This window comes from Hemiscyllium ocellatum, chromosome X (genome assembly GCF_020745735.1).
Source record: "Hemiscyllium ocellatum isolate sHemOce1 chromosome X, sHemOce1.pat.X.cur, whole genome shotgun sequence".
NCBI classification, from domain to species: Eukaryota; Metazoa; Chordata; class Chondrichthyes; order Orectolobiformes; family Hemiscylliidae; genus Hemiscyllium; species Hemiscyllium ocellatum.
In genome coordinates, this window is record NC_083453.1 from 9,480,217 (window position 1) to 9,501,830 (window position 21,614).

Genomic DNA, 21,614 nt, shown 5'->3' on the forward strand with positions numbered 1-21,614 from the left:
GGACTACAGTTTTACAAGGAATCTCAACCAAAGTGGATAGAGGAGGAACCTGAAAATGTGTTCCAGAAAGCCTTCGACAAGCTATTTCACTAAAAGGTAGAGTCCCAAGATAAGAGCCCACCTTATTGGAAGTTGTATATTGGCATGGATAGAGAATTGGCTAATTGTCAGGACACAGTGAGTGGAGATAAGGGGTGCTTTTTCAGCTTGATCTGTGACCAGCGGGGTACCACAGGGATCACGACTGGGACCAAAAGAGTTTACAACATTCACTACATGCAAGTTATTTATGTTTGTATGGCAGCCAAATTTGCAGATGACAAAAAAAAGGTGGAAAAGCAGGTTGCGAGAGGGATACAAATAGTTTGAGAGATATTGATAGGTCAGGTAAGTAGGCAAAAAAGTTTGCAAATGTGGGAAAATGCAAAGTTGCTCATTTTGAAGGAAGAACAAAAGAACAGAATATTAATTAAATCAAGAAAATCTGCAGAAAGCTGCAACACAAAGCGGCTTGCTCACAAAACACAGATAGCACAGGGGCAGCAGGTAATCAGGAAGGCTACTGGAATGCTGGCCCTTATTTCAAGGGAGTTGGAATACAAGAGGAGGGAGTCCTGTTGCAAATATACAAGGTGCTGGTGAGACCACATTTGAAGTACTGTCTGCAGTTTTGATATCCTTATTTAAGGAAAGACATCATTTCATTGGAAGCAGTTGGGAGAAAGTTCACTCGGACGATGTTGTAATTATAATAGTAATAAAATGAAATGAAGTCCACAGAAATCTCTGAATAGACCTAGAATCCAGATTCCTTAAGCTCATGAAGGTTATGTACATGCATATAAAGTTATAGAATCCTACAGTGTAGTTGCAGGCCATTTGGCCCTTCAAGTTCACACTGACTCTCCAAAGGCTAAACAGGTTGGAATTCTATTCACTGGAGTTTATAAGAACGTGAAATAATCTCTGACAGGGTATGTGCGAGCGTCTAGGACCAGAGGACGTACAGTCTCAGAAAAAAGCAGTAACTAAAGATTATGATGAGGAGGAATTTCTTCTCTGGAGGGGCAAGTATCTTTAGAACTCCTTGCCACAGAGAGCTGTAGGGGCAGAGTCTTTGTGCATATTTAAGGCTGAGATAGATAAGGTTCACGATCAGTCAGCATATCAAGGGGTATGGGAAAATGATAGGCAAGAGGACATGTCAAATTAGCCATGATCCTATTGAATGGTGGAACAAGCTCAAGGGGCTGATTGGCCTACTCCTGCTCCTATTGCTTATAGTTTTTTGGTTAAATAGGATACAGTGGCATCTTTACCCACTAATCTCCATTAGCTTTGTATAACCAAGCCTGCATCACTCAGCAGCATTTTAACCTTCAATAAGTAGGGTGAGAGTATTGTGCATGCAATTTTAAGTCAATTACCTATTACCCTCATCACCCTAACATTCCAATGAGAAACAGGAGGCTTTGTTAAAAAGTTACAATAATGTGCTGACTGGGTAAAGTGCAAGAACAAAGAATAATACAGCACAGGAACAGGCCCTCCAAGTCTCCACTACTACATTTTGTTCTTCCATACTAAAACTGTCTTCAGTTACAGGATCCATATCCCTCTATTCCCTTCCTATTCATGTATTGGTCCAGGTGCTTCTTGAAAGCTGCTATTGTGTCTGTTTCAACCACCTCCTCTGGCAACATGTTCCAGGCACTCACCACCATGTGAAAAGTTTGCCTCACACAGCTCTTTTAAACTCCCCCCACCTTGCACCTTGACCCTGTGTCCCCGAGTAACTGACCCCTCCACCCTGGAAAAAAGCCTCATACTTTCCACTCTAACCATGCCATTCACAATCTTATAAACTTCTATCAGGTCACCCCTCAACGTCCTGCATTCCAGTGAACGCAAACCCAGTCTAGCCAACCGCCAACAAACAATCGTGCCCATACCAGGCAATGTCCTGGTAAACCTTTTCTGTACTCTTCCTAAAAATAAGCTTTACCATGCTTTGTGTCAAGTTTCATTTGTGCAAGGTTTACTTAACAGCAATGTCATCATATCCGAGGACACATCAATAGCTGCAAGGAATCAATATTAATTTCAGTGACTTCAGTTCTCAGTCAAAGATGGCTCAACAATTTGCACCACTAACTCCTACATTCCAATAACAATAAGACAGAGTCCTCCAGTATGTAAAACCCACCAAAGACAGTGACCTCAACAGCATCCCTTACCTGATTAGCCTCACTTGGGTGTTTAATTGGGTGGAGACAACCATTAGCTATCATCTAGACAATGGGACCCTGACAGAGAAAGGGATTCAGACACGCTACAGAGTCACTGAAATATACAGCATGGAAAGAGACCCTTTGGTCCAACTTATCCATACTAACCATATCCTAAATTGACCTAATCCCATTTGCCAGCACTAAGCCCATATCCCGCTAAACCCTTGCTATTCATATATCCATCCAGATGCCTGTTAAATGTTGTAATTGTACCAACCTACACCACCATCTCTGGCAGCTCATTCCTTACACGTACCACCCTCTGCATAAAAAGATTGTTCCTTTAAAATCATTGCCCTTTCACCTTAAACCTGTGCCCTCTAGTCTGGAGCTCCCCTACCCCAGGAAAAAGACCGTATCTATTTACTCTAGCTACAATCCTCATGATTTCATAAACCTCTATAAGGTCACCCTTCAATCTCCGAAGCTCCAGGGAAAATAGCTCCCGGTCTAGTCAGCCTCTCCCTAAAGCAAAATCCCTCCGATCCTGACAGCTTTGTTAGAATTAAAGAGAAAGGAGTACTCTGGTGCATTTGGTTTCCCTAACTTTTTCAGTCTCCAGGAATTGGCTCTGTTACCGGAGAAGGTAGTTACTTGGTTCTAGGCCTAACCATCTTCAGCTGCATCATCAATGACCACTGCAAGGTCAGAAGTAAGGATGTTCACTGATGTCTGTGCAATGTTCAGCGCCATTCACAATTCTTCACATGCTGAAGCAGTCCATGCTCAAATGCAAGGTGACCTGAACGATAGCCAGACTTGAGCTGAAAAGTGGCAAGTGACACTCGCACCACACAAATACCAGGCACTGACCATCTCCAATAAGAAACACAATCTAACCAATGCCCCATGACAATAGCATTACCATGGAATCTCCCACTATTAACATTTTGGGGGTCTATTATTCACCAGGAATCGCTACATAAAGAGTGATGACAAAAGCTGGTCAGAGGCTCGTGTGTAACTCACCTCCTGACTTCGAAAAGCCTGCCCACCAAGTCAGGAATGTGATTGAATATGCTCCCAATTTGCCTGAATGAGTGCAGCTCCAACAACACTCAAGCAGCTTGACAACATCCAGGACAAAGTAGCCCACTTCACTGACACCACATCCATAAACATCTATTCCTTCCACTACTGACATTCAGTAGTGTGCCCCATTGACTAGATGCACTGCAGAAATTGAAAAAATCCTTCCAAACCTATGACCATCTCCATCAAGGACGAGGACAACACAAACTTGGGAACACCACCCCATAAGTTCCCCTTCAAGCCACTCACCACCCTGACCTAGAAATACAAATTTCAACTCAGACCTCAACCCCGCACCATGTCTGTTTTCAAGGACAAGTGTGAAGTCCCAGTTAATGCCTAACACCCACATAACAATCAAACATTTCACTGACAATTAATAACTCCCATCACCTGCAATGTATTGTATGTTGTTCAGTTGTTATACCTCCTAATGAAACAGTGTTCAAGGGCATGGAAAATCAGAAGCAATTCAAACATAGTCAGACAATAAAAACTTGATCAATGCTGGATTTACAGAAGCTCTTGACTTGGTTCTGTGGGCGGATGCTTGGACTTTAATGTAACAAATACACTTTTCACAAGTACAATTTTTAATTCAACAGGCAACTTGATCCTCTCATTCAATTGACTGACATTCAAAGATTCAAAGGATTACAATTAATGAGCTTATACTTATATTTTAAAAACCACCATTAATACCCATTGCTCATTAAGACTGATTTAATTTCCTTTCCTTGCACCTAACAAGTTATATAGGTCCAGTTCCACATTTATTAACAGATTGGCTTTCAAATCCACATTAATCAGTCCAACTCCCATTAGGAAACATGGCAACACAATGCATTAGAAATTGCTAACATGATAAAAATGGCATAGTCAAGCAAAACAGGCAACAAATGTTCTACTTTTCCCACCTTCACATATTTGCCATTGATTTCAGGCAACTCCCCAATTTTCCGATTGTCAAGCATCCGAATTTCATACGACTGCCCTGAAAAACAGAACAAACCAGAATACTTAACCCAAATTATCTTTACGATATATTCAAAAAATTGTTTAAAATGGAATTTTAAGAAGAGGGCAAGAATCCAAATCAAGAATCTGAAGTGAACTGCATTTATATATTGCAGGCCATCAGACACCCTCACCAGAATGCATCAGACCAGCCAATTTACAAGCTGTTTAAGTAACAACACTGGAATTACTTATAAAAGTTTAGCCAAAGTGCAGCCCTCGTCCTTACCTTGGTTAAGATATGTTAGTGTTTCATCATGGAGTTTCACAGCTGGAGAGGTAGCAGCACACAGGACATACTGAAAGGGTAGCAGTTTATTCTCATTCTCTGGTGGCAAGTTGGACTCTTCCTGTTTGAAGATTGGCAGCGCAAGGACATCACTAAATTTAGAACAGAATTTAGGAAATTAAATATATAAATTTTGATTACTTCCCTCAACAGAATCTTGACACAATATTTGATCAATAAGCAGTACATATACAATGGATGGAGCCAAGACTTTGAAATTCAAGTGAAAAACATTCGGTTTAAGTGATTTGTTTGAAGTTGCTGCTCATTCATTGGCATGTTGCTAAACACAAATCTTCTGAAAGCTAGCACAACCAGCATCTTAAAAATGTAATTTTAAATATTTTGATAGCACCAGTGTTTACTGTGGAGTACAAGTGAGAGAACTTAGGGAACAAAAAAAAGCGTGATACCTTGAAGTCAACTAGGAGAAAGCGAGGACTGCAGATGCTGGAGATCAGAGCTGAAAAATGTGTTCCTGGAAAAGTGCAGCAGGTCAGGCAGCATCCCAGAAGCAGGAGAATCGACGTTTCAGGCATAAGCCCTTCTTCAGGAACGAGGAGGGTGTGCCAAGCAGGCTAAGATAAAAGGTAGGGAGGAGAGACTTGGGGCACATCCTCCTCATTCCTGAAGAAGGGCTTATGCCCAAAACGTCGATTCTCCTGCTTCTGGGATGCTGCCTGGCCTGCTGCGCTTTTCCAGCAACACATTTTTCAGCTCTGATACCTTGAAGTGTCTATATTACAGAAGTAGTGGTGCTAGAAATCTTAAAATGCGTAAAATGTGGCTAAACCCCCAGGTTCTGATCAGACGTACCCGAGAACTTTGTGGGAAGCCAGGGAAGTGATTGCTGGGCTCTTTGCTAAGCTATTTGTATCATCGATAACCACAGGGAAGGTGCCAGAAGACTGGAGGTTGGCCAATGTGTTAGCACTACTTAAGAAAGATGATAAGGAAAACACCAGTGAACAATAGACCAGTGAGCCTTGACATCAGTGATGGGTAAGTTGCTGGAGGAGATTCTGAGGGACAGGATTTACCTGTATTTGGAAAGGCAAGGACCAATTAGGAATAGTCAACATGGCTTGCATTTTGGATGCTGCCTGAACTGCTGTGCTCTTCCAGCACCACTAATCCAGAATCTGGTTTCCAGCATCTGCAGTCATTGTTTTTACCTCATGGGAAATCATGTCTCACAAACTTGATTGAGCTTTTTTTGAAGTGACAAAGAAGATTGATGAGGGAAGAATGATGGCTGTGATCTACAGAGGAACCTCGATTATCGGGCATTTAATTACCGAATATCAGATTATCTGGCAAGATCACAAGGGCCCGATGCATGGCTATCCAACATTCGATTAACTGAACAAAATGACCCTCGTACTTGTCCTTCAGATAATCGAGGCTCCTTGTTATGGACTTCAGTAAGGCGTTTGGTAAGGTTCCCCACGGAAGACTGGTCAGCAAGGTTTGATCTCATGGAATACAGGGAGAACTAGCCATTTGGATACAGAACTGGCTCAAATGGTAGAAGACAGAGGGTGGTGGTGGTGGTGGTGGAGGGTTGTTTTCCAGACTGGAGGCCTGTGACCAGCAGCATGCCACAAGAATTGGCGCTGGGTCACTACCTTTCTTCATTTACATAAATGATTTGGATGTGAACCGAGGTATGGTTTGCAGATGACACCGCAATTGATGATGTCATGGATGGTGAAGGAGGTTATCGCACAGTAAAACGGGATCTTGATCAGATGGGCAAATAGGCAGGGGAGTGGTAGATGGAGCTTAATTTAGATAAATGTAAGGTGCTGCATTTTGGAAAGACAAATCAGAGAGGACTTAATACTTAATGGAAAAGGTCCTGGGGAGTGTTGCTGAACAGAGAGACCTTGGAGTGCAGGTTCATAGCTCCTTGAAAGTGGAGTTGCAGGTAGACAGGGTAGTGAAGGCAGCATTTGGTTCGTTCGCCTTTGTTGGTTAGTGCATAGGAGTTGGGAGGTCACATTGCAGCTGTACAGGACATTGATTAGGTCACTTGTGGAATACCGCATTCAGTTCTGGTCTCCTTCCTACAGAAAAGATGTTGTGAAACTTGGAACAGTTCAGAAAAGATTTACCAAGATGCTGCTAGTATTGGAGGCCTTGCATTATAGGGAGAGGTCAAATAGGCTGGGGTTATTTTCCCAGGAGGGGTGACCTTATAGAAGTTTATAAAATGAGGGGTGTGGATAGCTAAGGCCTTTGTCCCCAGGATAGGAGAGTCCAAAACTAGAGGGCATCAGTTTAAGATGATAGGGGAAAGATTTAAAAGGGATCCAAGGGGCAACTTTTTCCACACAGAGGGTGGTACGTGTATGGAATGAGCTGCCAAAGGAAATGGTGGAGGCTGGTACAATGACAACATTTAAAAGGCATCTGGATGGGTATATGACGAGGAAGGGTTTAGAGGGATCTAGGCCAAATGCTGGCAAACGAGACTAGATTAGGTTAATGTAGAATGTCTGGTCAGCATGGACAAGTTGGACTGAAGAGTCTGTTCCCATGCTGTACATCTATGTCCTTGATATTGGCAACTATGTGGAGCATATTTGAAGTGGGTTTATCATTTTAAAAAAAAAGACAGGATTCCTAATCCAGCAGTAACCCAGTTTAAATCACCTTAAATGGCTTTCACAAAGCATACAGAACCCTTCTGGGGAAGGGTCACTCAATCCAAAATGTTAACTGATTTCTCTCCACAGATGCTGCAAGACCTGCTGAGCTTTTCCAGCAATTTGTTCGTTTCTGATTTACAGCATTCCCAGTTCTTTCGGCTTTTTTTAAAATACAGGATAAGTCACCAGGATAAGTTCTGGTTATTAAAAAAAATTAAAATCTTTTGAAGTGTTTCCAAAACGTCCAATTAAACAATTGCTTCGTTTAAAGATCATCAGAATGTGTGCTGTAAAAAGTCTTTTTATTGGGGCGGGAGAGGAGAAAGAGAACATACAAATAAGTGTTGTGGTTCTGTTCGTCGAGCTGGGAATTTGTGTTGCAAACGTTTCGTCCCCTGTCTAGGTGACATCCTCAGTGCTTGGGAGTCTCCTGTGAAGCGCTTCTGTGATGTTTCCTCCGGCATTTATAGTGATTTGTACCTGCCAGTTCCAGCTGTCCGTTGCAGTGGTTGGTATATTGGGTCCAGATCGATGTGTTTATTGAATCTGTGGATGAGTGCTATGCCTCTAGGAATTCCCTGGCTGTTCTCTGTTTGGCTTGTCCTATAAATAGTAGTGTTGTCCCAGTCAAACTCATGTCGGTCGTCATGTGTGTGTGTGGCTACTAAGGATAGCTAGTCATGTCGTTTCGTGGCTAGTTAGTGTTCATGATGCGAATCGTTAGTTGTCTTCCTGTTTGTCCTATGTAGTGTTTTGTGCAGTCCTTGCATGGGATTTTGTACGCTACATTGGTTTTGCTCATGCTGGGTATCGGGTCTTCGTTCTGGTGAGTTGTTGTCTGAGAGTGGCTGTTGGTGTGTGTGCTGTTATGAGTCCTAGTGATCGCAGTAGTCTGGCTGTCAGTTCAGAAATGTTTTTGATGTATGGTAGTGTGGCTAGTTCTTTGGGTTATGGCATGTCCTCGCTCTGTTGCCTTTCCCTTAGGCATCTGTTGATGAAATTGCGGGGGTATCCATTTTTGGCGAATTCATTACATAGGTGTTCTTCTTCCTCTTTTTGCACTTCTGGTGTACTGCACTGTGTTGTGGCCCTTTTGAACACTGTCTTGATGCAACTTCTTTTGTGTGTGTTGGGGTGGTTGCTTTTGTAGTCTAGGATTTGGTCTGTGTGTGTGGCTTTCCTGTATACCTTTGTGGCGAAATCTCCGTTTGGTGTTCTCTGTACCATCACGTCTAGGAATGGGAGCTGGTTGTCATTTTCTTCCTTAGTAGCCACACACTTAGATGACAAGCAACAGGAGTTCGACTGGGACAACACTACTATTTATAGGACAAGCCAAACAGAGAACAGCCAGGGAATTCCTAGAGGCATGGCACTCATCCACAGATTCAATCAATAAGCACATCGACCTGGACCCAATATACCGACAACTGCAGTGGACAGCTGGAACTGACAACCGGAAGGGGCAGGTACAAATCACTATAAATGCTGGAGGAAACATCACAGAAGCGCTTCACAGGAGACTCCCAAGCACTGAGGATGTCACCTAGACAGGGTACGAAACATCTGCAACACAAATTCCCAGCTCGATGAACAGAACCACAACAATGAGCACTTGAGCTACAAATCTTCTCCCAAACTTTGTTAACTTATTTGTATTCAATCACACAACACCAGGGTTATAATCCAACTGGTTTATTTGGAAGCACTAGTTTTCGGAGTACTGCTCCACTGTCAGGTAGCTGTGGAGCCAGATCACAAGACAATTTGTAGCAAAAGATCTGTGTCATGCAACAGAAATGGTTTGTTCGATATATCATATCAGTTGCATGACACAGTGATCTTTCGCTATAAATTCTGTGTCTTATGATCCGGTTCCACAGCTACCTGTGGAAGGAGCAGCGCTCAAAGCTAGTGCTTCCAAATAAACCCGTTGGACTATAACCTGGTGTTGTGACATTTTTAAACTTGTCCACCCCAGTCCAACATCAGCACCTCCACATCGTCCAAATAAGCAGCAGGAATAGGTCATTCAGCTGCTCAAACCTGCTCCACTGTTTAATAAGATCATGGTTGATTTGACCTTTACCTCAATTCTACATCCTGGTCTACCCTCAAAATTGTACAGACTCTTGGCTGACCAGAAAGCCAGTCTACCTCTGCCTTAAAAATATTCAATGATCCTGCCTCCATCAGACACCTGGGAGAGAATTCCAAATGTATGACGATACAATCCCTGATCTCTGTATTAAAACTGAACACAGATTTTGAACCATATCCTTCTGTTCTAGTCTCTCCCAGAAGGAGAAACATCTTTCAGCATTCACCTGGTCAAGTCCCCTTAGGATTTTAATAGAAATCTCACCTATATCCATAAGGTTACGCAAATTGCAAAGCACGTAACATTAACAGTTGTCCACTTTTTCTTGTGTTGTGTGTTTGTGAGCATACTGTCAAGTGTAATTAAAGGTTGTGGCTCCTCAGTAAACTTTTCTGTCTTTTGCACTTTTCAAGGTGTCCTAGGTCTGGTTTCAAAGAGTATCTATTTTGCCTTGACCTCTAAAAATTATAATTTCCTCTCCAACATTTTCTTCTCTAAAGAAAACCCCGCCTTAGTTTCTCTAACTACAGTTGGTGGCTTCAGTTTAGTGAGGAACTTTCTTTACACCCATCTTGTACATTGTGGCTGCAAACAAACAAGTGGAGTCAAAAACAAAAATTTCTAGAAAAGCTCAGCAGATCCAGCAGCATCTGCGGAGAGAAAAGTGAAGCCAGGTTCTCTTATGGATGTCCAGGCTCGTTCTTAACAATTGCTGGCCTCCCTTTGCATTACTTCATATATTGGGATATGACACTGGCCTGGTGTGGACACCTTCTTGCTGGCATATTTTAATATAGATTGATTAAAGGTTTGTATTCCCTTCCCCACTCCTGAACCTCTCCCATGACACCCTTCTCAAAATGAGATGTTTATGCAATGATGTACATTAGTTGAGTATTAACCTGACTCAATAAATGCAGCAAGCTAGATTAGCATTTTTAAAAAATTAATGTTAGAAACATAATTTATAAATATCGTGCTAAATTCAATGCACAGTGTACAATTCCAGTGTACACTGGAACCCAACTGAATGATTTGGTGTAACATTTTAAGGGAGGAGATGGCCTGGTAGTATTATCGCTGGACTGTTAATCCAGAGATCCAGGTAACGCTCTGGGGACGTGGGTGCAAATCCTGCCATGGCAGATGTTGGAATTTGAATTCAACAAACATCTGGAATTAAGAGTCTACTGATGACCATGAATCCATGAACAATTGCTGGAAAAACTCACCTGATTCACTAATGTTCTTCAGGGAAAGAAACTGCCATCCTTACCTGGTCTGGCCTACATAGGACTCCATGACTCCATACCCACAGCAATTAGAGATGGGTAATAAATGGTAGCCTAGCCAGCGACACCCTTATCCCATGACTGAATAAAAAAATTTCCCTGTAAATGCTGCAATAGGTTATTTTCAATGTGAATAGCGTTGTGCTTCTCCATCAAAATGCAGTTGGAGAGAAATGTACAAGGGAGGGCAACAAACAAAATAAAGCATCAAACCAGTGTTGTAAAATAGTGTCCTCAATCCAGTCCCCTGTAAATATTATAAAGGACCATGCCTTTTATAAATATGGACTGAAGTGAGAAAGAACTGTTTTAAAACCTTCCGTTTAGAAGGATGGCTGCATGGTTTGAAAGCAAGTTACTAGACACCCATGGTAAGCATAACTAGCAGTTTGAATAAACAACAATCGAAGTGGTTACAGACAAACAGGTGCTAAAGCTTTCGGCATTCAGATAAAGCGCTGGCTGGCATCAAGTTGCTGATTGGTCTATGGTCTGGTGACAGCTACTGATGACAAGGGTCTTTTGCTTGCCAACAATTGAGAGACGACTGTTTCCCATGTGACTGGACAGTTTGGAGCAGGGAACAAGTCACTGAGAAGGGTTGAGTTCCACCAACTCGGGCAGCTTCTCCTTCTCTGCAAGGAAACTCACTTTAAACATGAAGGAATTTAGTTAATCTGACCTTCAGCAGTTACTATACACTGATCTTTAATAATAAATCAGAGACTTTTTACAAGTGAGCTAGCCACTCGACACCTCTTGCAAATCAGTCAAAGCATTCTGAAAAGGGGAGTCAAAGAAACATTTAGATCAGCAGGTACCACTCAAGAGTGCGTGTGCATATGTGTGTGTTTTAACTACAAGAGTTATGACAATATTTAATACCTGTTGACCTGCAGCTAGAGACTAATTACTTATAACAAAGAGCAACTCCTACTAAGCGCAGAAACCTAGTCCGTACTGTCAACCAATCTGGGTCTGAAAATCAGAAATTGGGGAATTTTGTGCACTTATCTTTCATTCTGGGGATGAATCCAGAAATAGCAGGATAAACTTTTTCAAAGTATTGAATTAGCAGATTTACTCAGTGTATAGGATAGTGAGTGTACAAAATGTTACACTGGTGCAGGTAGTGAATGCTTTTTGGGAGGACGGGAATAAGGCACATGGCAAGATAAAACAGAAGGAACTCTTGCACCGACCTGACCCGGGAGTGCTCACTGAAACTCAAAATTAAACTATTATTATTTTGCAGGTGGCAGGATGGTTAGCACTGATGCCTCACAGCTCTAGGTGAGCTGGGTTTGATTCCAGCCTCGGGAGACATTCTGCATGCAAACTCCACATGTCTGCGTGGGTTTCCTCCAGGTGCTCCGGTTTAATCCCACAGTCCAAAGATATGCAGGATAGGTGGATGGGGTTATGCTATATTGCCCATAATGTACAGGAATATACAGGTTAAGTGGGGATAGGTTGGGGGCTGGGTCTTGGGAGAGATACCCTTTGTGGGCTCAATGCTAACCTGATGAGCCGAATGGCCTCTTCAGACAATCCGGGGATTCTACGATTCTATCAATTTCATGCACAAAGATAGAGCATTCACACAAGGGCTTAAATGCGATCCCAACTTCCACCAGAGTTGTTTTCCCCCTACCCATCTCGTGTGTTAAAATCATTCCTATAGTATTTAATGCAATTTGAGGGGTTTCTGGCATCCTGGTCTTTTTTCTCCCCTCCACTCCCCATTTCTTTGCCTTTCATGAAAGGAAGGTCTTCAACATTTTCTAGATTATAATTACACAGATGATTCCAGCACAAGTCGCCATTCTTCATAAGTGAACACCAGCAAGCTATTCCTTGGAACTTGGGAGTTCAGGAATGAAGGCTAACCTTGTCCTCCCATGTCTATTTCTAGTAAGCATTGTGTACTTAGCAAATCAGAATCATCCCTTATCCAGCTCTAAAGCACTGAAGTCAACTGTAAGCTAAGTTCTTCCAGCAGATCAGACCTGCAACACCACATAGATAGCAGCCAGTCTCTGACTGATGCGTTGCACCACACAAGTGCCAAGCAATGACCATCTCCAGCAAGAGAATAGCCAACCATTGCCCATTTACATGAACTTGCATAAATACTGTGGCTACAATAACATGGCAGAGGTGGAGAATTCTATGGCAAATAATTCATCTGTGCCCCCCACCAAGGCCTGTCCAACGTCTAAAAGGCACAAGTCATGAATGCATATTCTCTTTGTGACTAGCTGAGTATGGCTCCAACACCACTTGGGAAACTTAACACAATCCAAGACAAAACAGCTTGCTTGAGTGACACCCCAATGCTCGAAAGATTGGAGAAGTGTGTACCATCTACAAAAACACACCAGAGGAACTTGCCAATCCAGCACCTTCTATACCAGTGACCTCTATAAACTTGAAGAACAAGGGATAAAAATGCAAGAAAGCAATGACAAATCTCCCTCCAAGCCACAAAACATCCTGACTTGAAAGTAGGTTGTAGCTCCTTCAGTATCTCTGGGTCAAAGTTCTGGAAATCCCAAATGTTACTGTGGATGTTCCCCGAGACCCTAAAATATCGGAGCAGAATTAGGTTGTTCAACCCTTCGAGTCTGGCTGACATCTTTCTCAATGCCATTCCTCTGCCTTCCCTCCATAACCCTTGATCCCCTTACTAATCAAGAACCTGTCTTGAAGAGACTCAATGACTTGACCTTTACAGGCCTCTGCAGCAATGTGTACCAACACCAGAGACTGCAGGGGCTGAAAGTGGCAGCACACACCACCACATTCATCACAGCAATTCTGAATGGACAATAATTGCTAACTTAGCTAGCAATGCCACATTTCATAAAGAAAAAAAATGTTGAAAACAGCTAACAGATTTTATTAATGGGAAGAGAGATCAATGCTACCTACTGACCACATTCCCCAATTCTTCCTCCTCCTCTATAAATACATCCAATCAAATTCAATTATAGTCTCTGCTGTTATGATCCAGCAAATGCGATTATTGAACAAATCAGATCCCAGACTGAAACTTGGCTTGACAGACCATATTGTGGATTTGTTCTTGATGATTTGGTCTCTCACAAAGTTGCAGATATAATTTTAATAATAAAACAGACGTTCACATAAAAGAAATTAAAATTAAAATAGAATACCTCAAAGTATTTATATACAACAGTTTTTAAAGACTTCAAAACCGACAGCAAAAATGCAATCCCATTAATCTCAAAAGCACTCTTTACAATATGCTTACTGGGACAAAAATCCTTTTTCTATTATTCCTATATAGCTCAATTTAACTATGGCTTCAACTCCCAGTGTTGAGAATCTCAGTTTCTTTCTAGTGCCTTCATAAACTTGACATTAAATTTTCTCAGCTTCAAGTAACCCTTTCAGGGTTTTAACCAAACCCTTCTGCTCTGGACCTTTCACCAAACTCCTTACATTGAAATAACCTATTTTTAAAAAAGGTTTAAACTGTCATCTCTCTCTCTCAACATATTCTGCTTCAGCCAAAAAAACTGTAGAACTGCTCAAACTGAAACCAAAAACCCTTCCCTAATCAAAAGGAAAAAAAAATGCCCCTGACCATGTGAACTGGAGTCTAATCCACAATCGTTTGCTAAAAATTCTCACATTGCAAATAAGAACTCATTATTCTCCATAGAAATGCAGAAAATAAGAGGAGTTGACCATTTGGCTCTTCTAGCTTGTTCCACCATTCAAATGATTACAGATGATCATTAAAATAAGAACCCTCCTCCCACCTTTCTCATATATATCCTTTTAGCCCTAAGGACTCTGTCTAAATCCTTCTTGAAAACATTCAAGATTTTAGCTTTGACTGTTTTCTGCGGCAGAGAATTCCACAGGCTGACCAAACTCTGGGTAAAGACATTTCTCCTCATTTCAGTTTAAATGACCCCATATCCTTAAGATGGTGATCCTTGGTGTTGCACTCCGTGGTCACTAGGAACATCCTTCCTGTGTTTACACTGTCCAGTCCGGTCAAGGTTTTAAACATTTCTACAAGATTCCACCCGCACCCCCCCCAACCCCCATCTACCTATTAAAGTAGATAACCTCATTGATCCACATTATACTGCATCTGGCATACATTTGCCCATTCACTCAACTTGCCCAAATCACACTGAAGCATTCTTCTATCAGCTCACCTCCCACCCAGGAGAAAGTAAGGACTGCAGATGCTGGAGAGTCAGAATCAAAAGTGTGACACTGGAAAAACACAGGTATTCAAGGAGGAGTGTCAACGTTTCGAGCATAAGCCCTTCATCAGGAACGTGGTGAGGAAAGGGGGTTAAGATAAATAGGGGGTGGGGATGCAGCAGGTAGCTGGGAAGGTGATAAGTGGATGCAGGTCAAGGATAATTGTGATAGGTCAGTGGGGAGGGTGGAGCAGATAGGTGGGAAGGAAGATGAACAGGTAGGACAGGTCATGAGGGCAGGGGAACCCTTCAACCACATGGCATAACAATTTAGTCATTCGATGAAATTTCCACCCAAGGCACCTCAAATTCCAAACAACATGCACAATTTCATAAACAAACATTCTGATGGATGCAGTCTACATCACTACAGACATTTTAGAACAGAGAGGAGGAGACATGGGAGACATGCCGTTAGCCAGAGTGGTGAATCTATGGAATTCATTGCCACAGAAGGCTGTGGAGGGCGGGTCATTGAGTATATTTAAGATGGAGATAGATAGGTTCTTGATTATCTTGACTGATGGAGTTGAGAAACTTTCAGCCATGATTGAATGGCAGAGCAGACAATGAGCTGAATGGCCTAATCTCTGATCCTACATCTTATAGTCATCAGTTATGTAGTACAGTATACAGTACACAGTGGCAAAATTGAGAACTTGCACATGGCTCCTAATATCTAATTAATTACAAACTAGAATGGGCAGCTTCAAAAAAGCAGCAGCCATGGGCATAATGACAAAATAGCTTTCTTCTAAATTCCAATGACCACCATCAAATGTTTCTCTAGGTTATAAAACGCCATCCCATATTCCCAATTCCTTCGTCTCTGCCGCATCTGCTCCCAGGAGGACCAATTCCAACACCGCACAGCCCAGATGGCCTCCTTCTTCAAGGACCGCAGATTCCCCCCAGACGTGATCAACGATGCCCTCCACCGCATCTCCTCCACTTCCCGCTCCTCCGCCCTTGAGCCCCGCTCCTCCAACCGCCACCAAGACAGAACCCCACTGGTTCTCACCTACCACCCCACCAACCTCCGCATACAACGTATCATCCGCCGCCATTTCCGCCACCTCCAAACGGACCCCACCACCAAGGATATATTTCCTTCCCCTCCCCTATCAGCGTTCCGCAAGGACCACTCCCTCCGTGACTCCCTCGTCAGATCCACACCCCCCACCAACCCAACCTCCACCCCTGGCACCTTCCCCTGCAACCGCAGGAAATGTAAAACTTGCGCCCACACCTCCACACTCACTTCCCTCCAAGGCCCCAAGGGATCCTTCCATATCCACCACAAGTTCACCTGTACCTCTACACACATCATCTATTGCATCCGCTGCACCCGATGTGGCCTCCTCTATATTGGTGAGACAGGCCGCTTACTTGCGGAACGCTTTAGAGAACACCTCCGGGCCGCCCGAACCAACCAACCCAATCACCCCGTGGCTCAACACTTTAACTCTCCCTCCCACTCCACCGAGGACATGCAGGTCCTTGGACTCCTCCACCGGCAGAACACAACACCACGACGGCTGGAGGAGGAGCGCCTCATCTTCCGCCTGGGAACCCTCCAACCACAAGGTATGAATTCAGATTTCTCCAGTTTCCTCATTTCCCCTCCCCCCACCTTGTCTCAGTCGGTTCCCTCAACTCAGCACCGCCCTCCTAACCTGCAATCCTCTTCCTGACCTCTCCGCCCCCACCCCACTCCGGCCTATCACCCTCACCTTGACCTCCTTCCATCTATCCCACCTCCATCACCCCTCCCCCTAGTCCCTCCTCCCTACCTTTTATCTTAGCCTGCTTGGCTCTCTCTCTTATTCCTGATGAAGGGCTTATGCTCGAAACGTCGAATTCTCTATTCCTGAGATGCTGCCTGGCCTGCTGTGCTTTGACCAGCAACACATTTGCAGCTAGGTTATAGCATTGTTCAGGTCTAAAAATTCAACTGATTTGTAAATAGCAATTTTACAACAAACAAAGAAGCCATTTGCACTTTTTTTAAAAAAAACTCCTTTCAAACATAGGAGTACTGTAAACGTCCTACAAGACAGACTTGCTCCGAGGCAAATAAACAGTCACATGCCCACCCACCCCTAACAATAAAACAGCACATTTGCTAGTCACTACCATTAACATTTCAAGGGAAGGAGGATAGACGGGATGAGCAATACTGTAGAGGAGTAACTAACTTCCACCTCTAATCCAAGCATACAGTAAATTAATTCAGAAACTAGAAAGAAAAGGCATGTCTACACAAAAAAGAAAGTGGCGGGGGGGTGGAATTATGAGGTGTTGGGCGAAACAGCAGGAATAAAAGGGAGGTACACTGCTGTTTCTTTAACTGGATCAAGCAGTTCGCATCACATGCCATTCATTCACCACCCATGTTGGTCACTTACCATTGCATAGAATAACCAGTTGCAGTGAAGAAATGTCTCTGATGTTTTGATTTCAAACACTCAGCACCCTGCTACAGCCAACAAGAATCACTCAGGTAATTTTAATGGGCTTAATAATTTACCAACTCAATGGACTGTACACAAATATTTTCCAACTGGCTGCTTTTAATGTAGAGTTTACAGAAATCTCAATAAAGCAGTACATTCTTTGGAGAATAGTTCTACTTACCTGTAATTATGCTGTAGTTTTAATAAGCTTTTTGTTTTGGCGAGGTTATATTTTATAGTTTCAGAATTACTTTGTAAGCAAAATTAATATGCTCCAGGATGAGAGACTCATTTTAAGAGGCTGAGTGCGAGTACTGGAATAGCAATATTTTACATCTATATTTCGGTTTTTAACTGCAAGTTGAATTTCCTTTGTATTTTCTGCTTGACCCTGTGCCAAACCAATTAAGGCAAACATGGGATTAAAAAAAAAGAATGGGCCCCGAGTCTCTGGTATTTGCTGCCAAAACCACCATTCTTTTCCACTTTTGAAGACTTAAAAACATTTTGTCACTTCTAACTCAAAATTGAACAACTACTCATTCTATTTTGTTACAAAAAAAACCGAGACATTTTCTAAATTAAAACATCCTATATGTGAGAGAGAGAGAGGCGCTGGGAGTGGAGGTTGGGTTGGTCGGAGGTGTGGATCTGACGAGGGAGTAGCAGATGGAGTGGTCTTTCTGGAATGCTGATGGAGTGGGGAGGGAAATATATCCTTGGTGGTGAAGTTTGTTTGGAGGTGGCGGAAATGACGAAGGATGATACGATGCATCTGGAGGTTGGTGGGGTGGTAGGTGAGAACCAGTGGGGTTCTGTCCTGGCGGCGATTGGAGGGGCGGGGTTTAAGGGCAGAGGAGCAGGAAGTGGAGGAGATGCGGTGGAGAGCATCGTCAACCACGTCTATGGGGAAATTGCGGTCTTGTTCAGAACCTGTATGTCATGGTATTCGGTGCATATGCACTAATGCTCAATGCAGCAGCGGAGGACAAGGAGAAAATCTACTCCAGCCTTGACCAATCTCTCTCAGGTCCCTGCAGTGGACAAATTAATCCTCCTCAGTGACTTCAAAGCCATAGTTGGCAAAAGTGCAGACCTTTGAGGCAATGTAAATCAGGAAAGGAGTAAGGAAGCAAAACTCCAACAGCATCCTTCGCCTGACCAAATACCGTGAACACAACCTCATCACCAACAGACTTCCACCAAAGAGACAAATACAAGACAACTCCAAACACTGGCATCTCCTTGATTACATTGTCAGAGCCATGACAGGACCTGACGACAGGTGGACAGACCACTCCCCGATTAGGTTTATCCTGGACCTAAATATAGCCTCGCCACAGCAGAGAAAACAGAAGCAGCGCTGCAAAAAGTTCAGAGGTAAAGAGCCAGAATAAATTGCCTCATACAACTAACTCTTCTCCACAAACCTAGTGACCCTCGGTGACACAGACTTGGATTTCAACGGACTCTGGTCCACCCTTCAAACTGCCATCATCAACGCCTACAAAAACCCAGTCAGTCAGTCATTCAACAAGGAAACATTAAGACTGGTTTGATGAGAATAAATCGGGGGATCCACGAACAGTTAAACCTCCATGGCATTTCCGAGTGTAAAACAACAAGCAAATGTGGAAGAATAAAGGCAGACTTACAGGCGGCTAAAGGCAGAGGTCCAGAAACGAGCATAAAGAACAAGTGATGGTTAGAACAAGTGATGGGTGGAAAAAGCACTGGAGGTCCAACGAATGGCCCACAAACAAGATATGTGGGGGGGGCACTTCAACAACCAGGACTGTGTTGTTGATCAGAGCGTCCTTGACCATATCCCACAGCACACTACACACCACGAGCTCAGCAACGCCCCAGCCCCACGAGTAGTAGAGAAGGCCATCCGCCAGTTCAAGAACAAGGCTGCTGGAACAGACAGTATCCCTGCTGAGGCATCGAAGTGTGGAGGCACTGAGCTCCCAGTGCAGCTACATGCCCTTGACTGCCTTATCTGAAAGGAGGAGAGCATCCCAGGAGAGCTCCAAGATGCCACTGTCATGAATATTTTCAAAAAAAGGGAACAAGTCCAACTTCAGGGGAATCTCCCTGCTGTCAACCGTTGGAAAAGTCATCGCCAATGTCCTCCTCAACAGTCTCCTCCCTATAGCTGAGGAACCCCTTCTGGAAATCGTAGTGTGGTTTTTGGCCATGGAGGGGCACAACATGCTTTTCACCAAGTGACAGGTGCAGGAGAAATGCAGAGAAAAGAACCTACCTCTATACATGGCTGCCACAAAGGCCTTTGGCACTGTTGATCACGAAGTATTATGGAGCGCCCTTCTCAGTTTTGGCTACACCAGAATGTTTGCCCCCATCCTTCACCTGTTCCATGACAAAATGGAAGTTGTGGTAATGGCAAATGGCTCCACCACTGACCCATTCCCCATTTGGACTGGTGTCAAGCTAGGCTATGTCATCGCCTCAACACTGTTCTCTGTTTACCTTACTACAATGCTTCACCTTACTGTTAACAAGCTCCCCACTGGAGTAGAGCTAACCTATAGAATCTGTGTGAAATTATTCAACCTCTGCCACATTCAAGCCAAAACCAAAGTCGCTCCAACCAGTGTTATCAAGCGGCAGTATGCAGGTGATGTTTGTGTATGTGCAATCTGAGAACAAACTCCAGAACATAGCACCTTTACAAAGACATGAGAGCATGGGTCTCACCCTGATGAAGGCTCTCCAGCAACAGCATTCATTATCAGGGGGTTCGCTCTGCAAAGTCCACGAGAGGCCTTGATGAATACTGGCCACCTCCAATACCTCAGCAATGCCCTGTCAGCCAAAGCAACTATTGATGAAGAGATCCAGCACTGCCTCTATTGTGCTAGTGAAGCCTTCAGGTAACTTGAGAGAAAAGGTGCTTGGGGATATCAGAATTGACACTAAGCTCATGGTATACAGCTCATGGTTCCCACCCTCCTATATGGCTGAGACATGGACTGTCCGCAGCCGACACCTCAAACGTTTGGAGCAGTACCACCAATGCTGCCTGCACAAGATTCGACTGGGAACAAAGATGCACCAACACCAGCATTCTTGACCAACACCAGCAGAGGCACTGACCACCGTTGATCGGTTATGATCGGCTTGGCACGTCATCTGCACAACTGACACAAGACTCCAAGTAGGTGCTCTACTGCCACCTTTGAAACAGTAGATGTGCCCCAGGTGGTCAGAGGAAACAGTTCAGTGATATCCTGCACTTCATCAGTGCAGCCTCAAGGGTTCCGAGAGACATTTGGGGATCACTGGTCCAAGACTGCCCAAAGTAAAGGAGGAGTACCTAGGAAGGCGCTGAGCACTTGCCATCAGGAAAAACCAGAAGTCAGGCAAGAACAGCCTGCTGCCACACCAACACCCCATCTACTCCTTCCCACTTCTGCCCCAGGTATAACAGCACCCGCAGAAGCCAGATCAGTCTGCATAACCATCCGTGGACTCTCCCAGAGAATGGAAGCGAGTCATCTTTGTCTGCAAAGGACTGCCAATGAGTGAATGACAACAATTAATCCCCTAATCTTGAATAGTATTTAATGTCACCACTACCTAGAGCGGAGCTCATCATGGGAAGGTGCAAATCTAGGACTCCACAACTTCCCCCATAAGAACTCAACAATGGATTTTTTTTTCAAAATCACAAAGCCCAAACATTACGAAATTGAAGCTGATGGAATCAAGTAGAGAAAAAAAAAGAGTCACCAGTAAAAATTAGTAAGCTGGAGGAGTGACTCTGGATAGTGGAAAAACCTGGGTAACAGGAGTGGGAGACTTGCCTAGAAACATGTTTTCAGAAAGACACCAAGTGAATTCCTGAAAAATTAGGTAATCATTGCGTACAGATGATGGAAGTAAGTTATTTGTAACTAAGTCATCAAACAGGACCTTTGCAGCATTGATAAGCCGTCACAACAAATTTTGTTTTGCCAGAGTGAAACCTTCTGAAACAGCTGCAGATCTCTAGTGGTTTTTTTGCTTTTGGTTATGAAAGGATAACACAGAACGGGATGATCAGTGTATGGGATGAACAATTATTCACAAGATAGGATGAAGATTGGAGTCTGATGTCCTTTTCCTGCCTACATTTATCAAAGCACAAAATGTTAAAACTCCTCCATTTACATGGGAACCTCGACTATCTGAATACCAATTATCCAAAAATCGGATTATGTGAAGGC

General features: G+C 43.4%; 1 protein-coding gene across 3 annotated transcripts in view; it reads right to left on the reverse strand.

Annotated features, from left to right (window-relative positions):
• Positions 1 to 21,614, reverse strand: part of tfcp2 (transcription factor CP2) — a 145,203-nt gene that overhangs the window by 93,285 nt on the left and 30,304 nt on the right. For all 3 annotated transcript variants that reach the window (XM_060820943.1, XM_060820942.1, XM_060820944.1), the window contains 2 exons: positions 4,570 to 4,721; positions 4,241 to 4,317 (listed from right to left, as the gene is read on the reverse strand). In XM_060820943.1, coding sequence (XP_060676926.1) covers positions 4,241 to 4,317; positions 4,570 to 4,721 — 229 coding nt within the window. The remainder of the gene's footprint in view (positions 1 to 4,240; positions 4,318 to 4,569; positions 4,722 to 21,614) is intronic.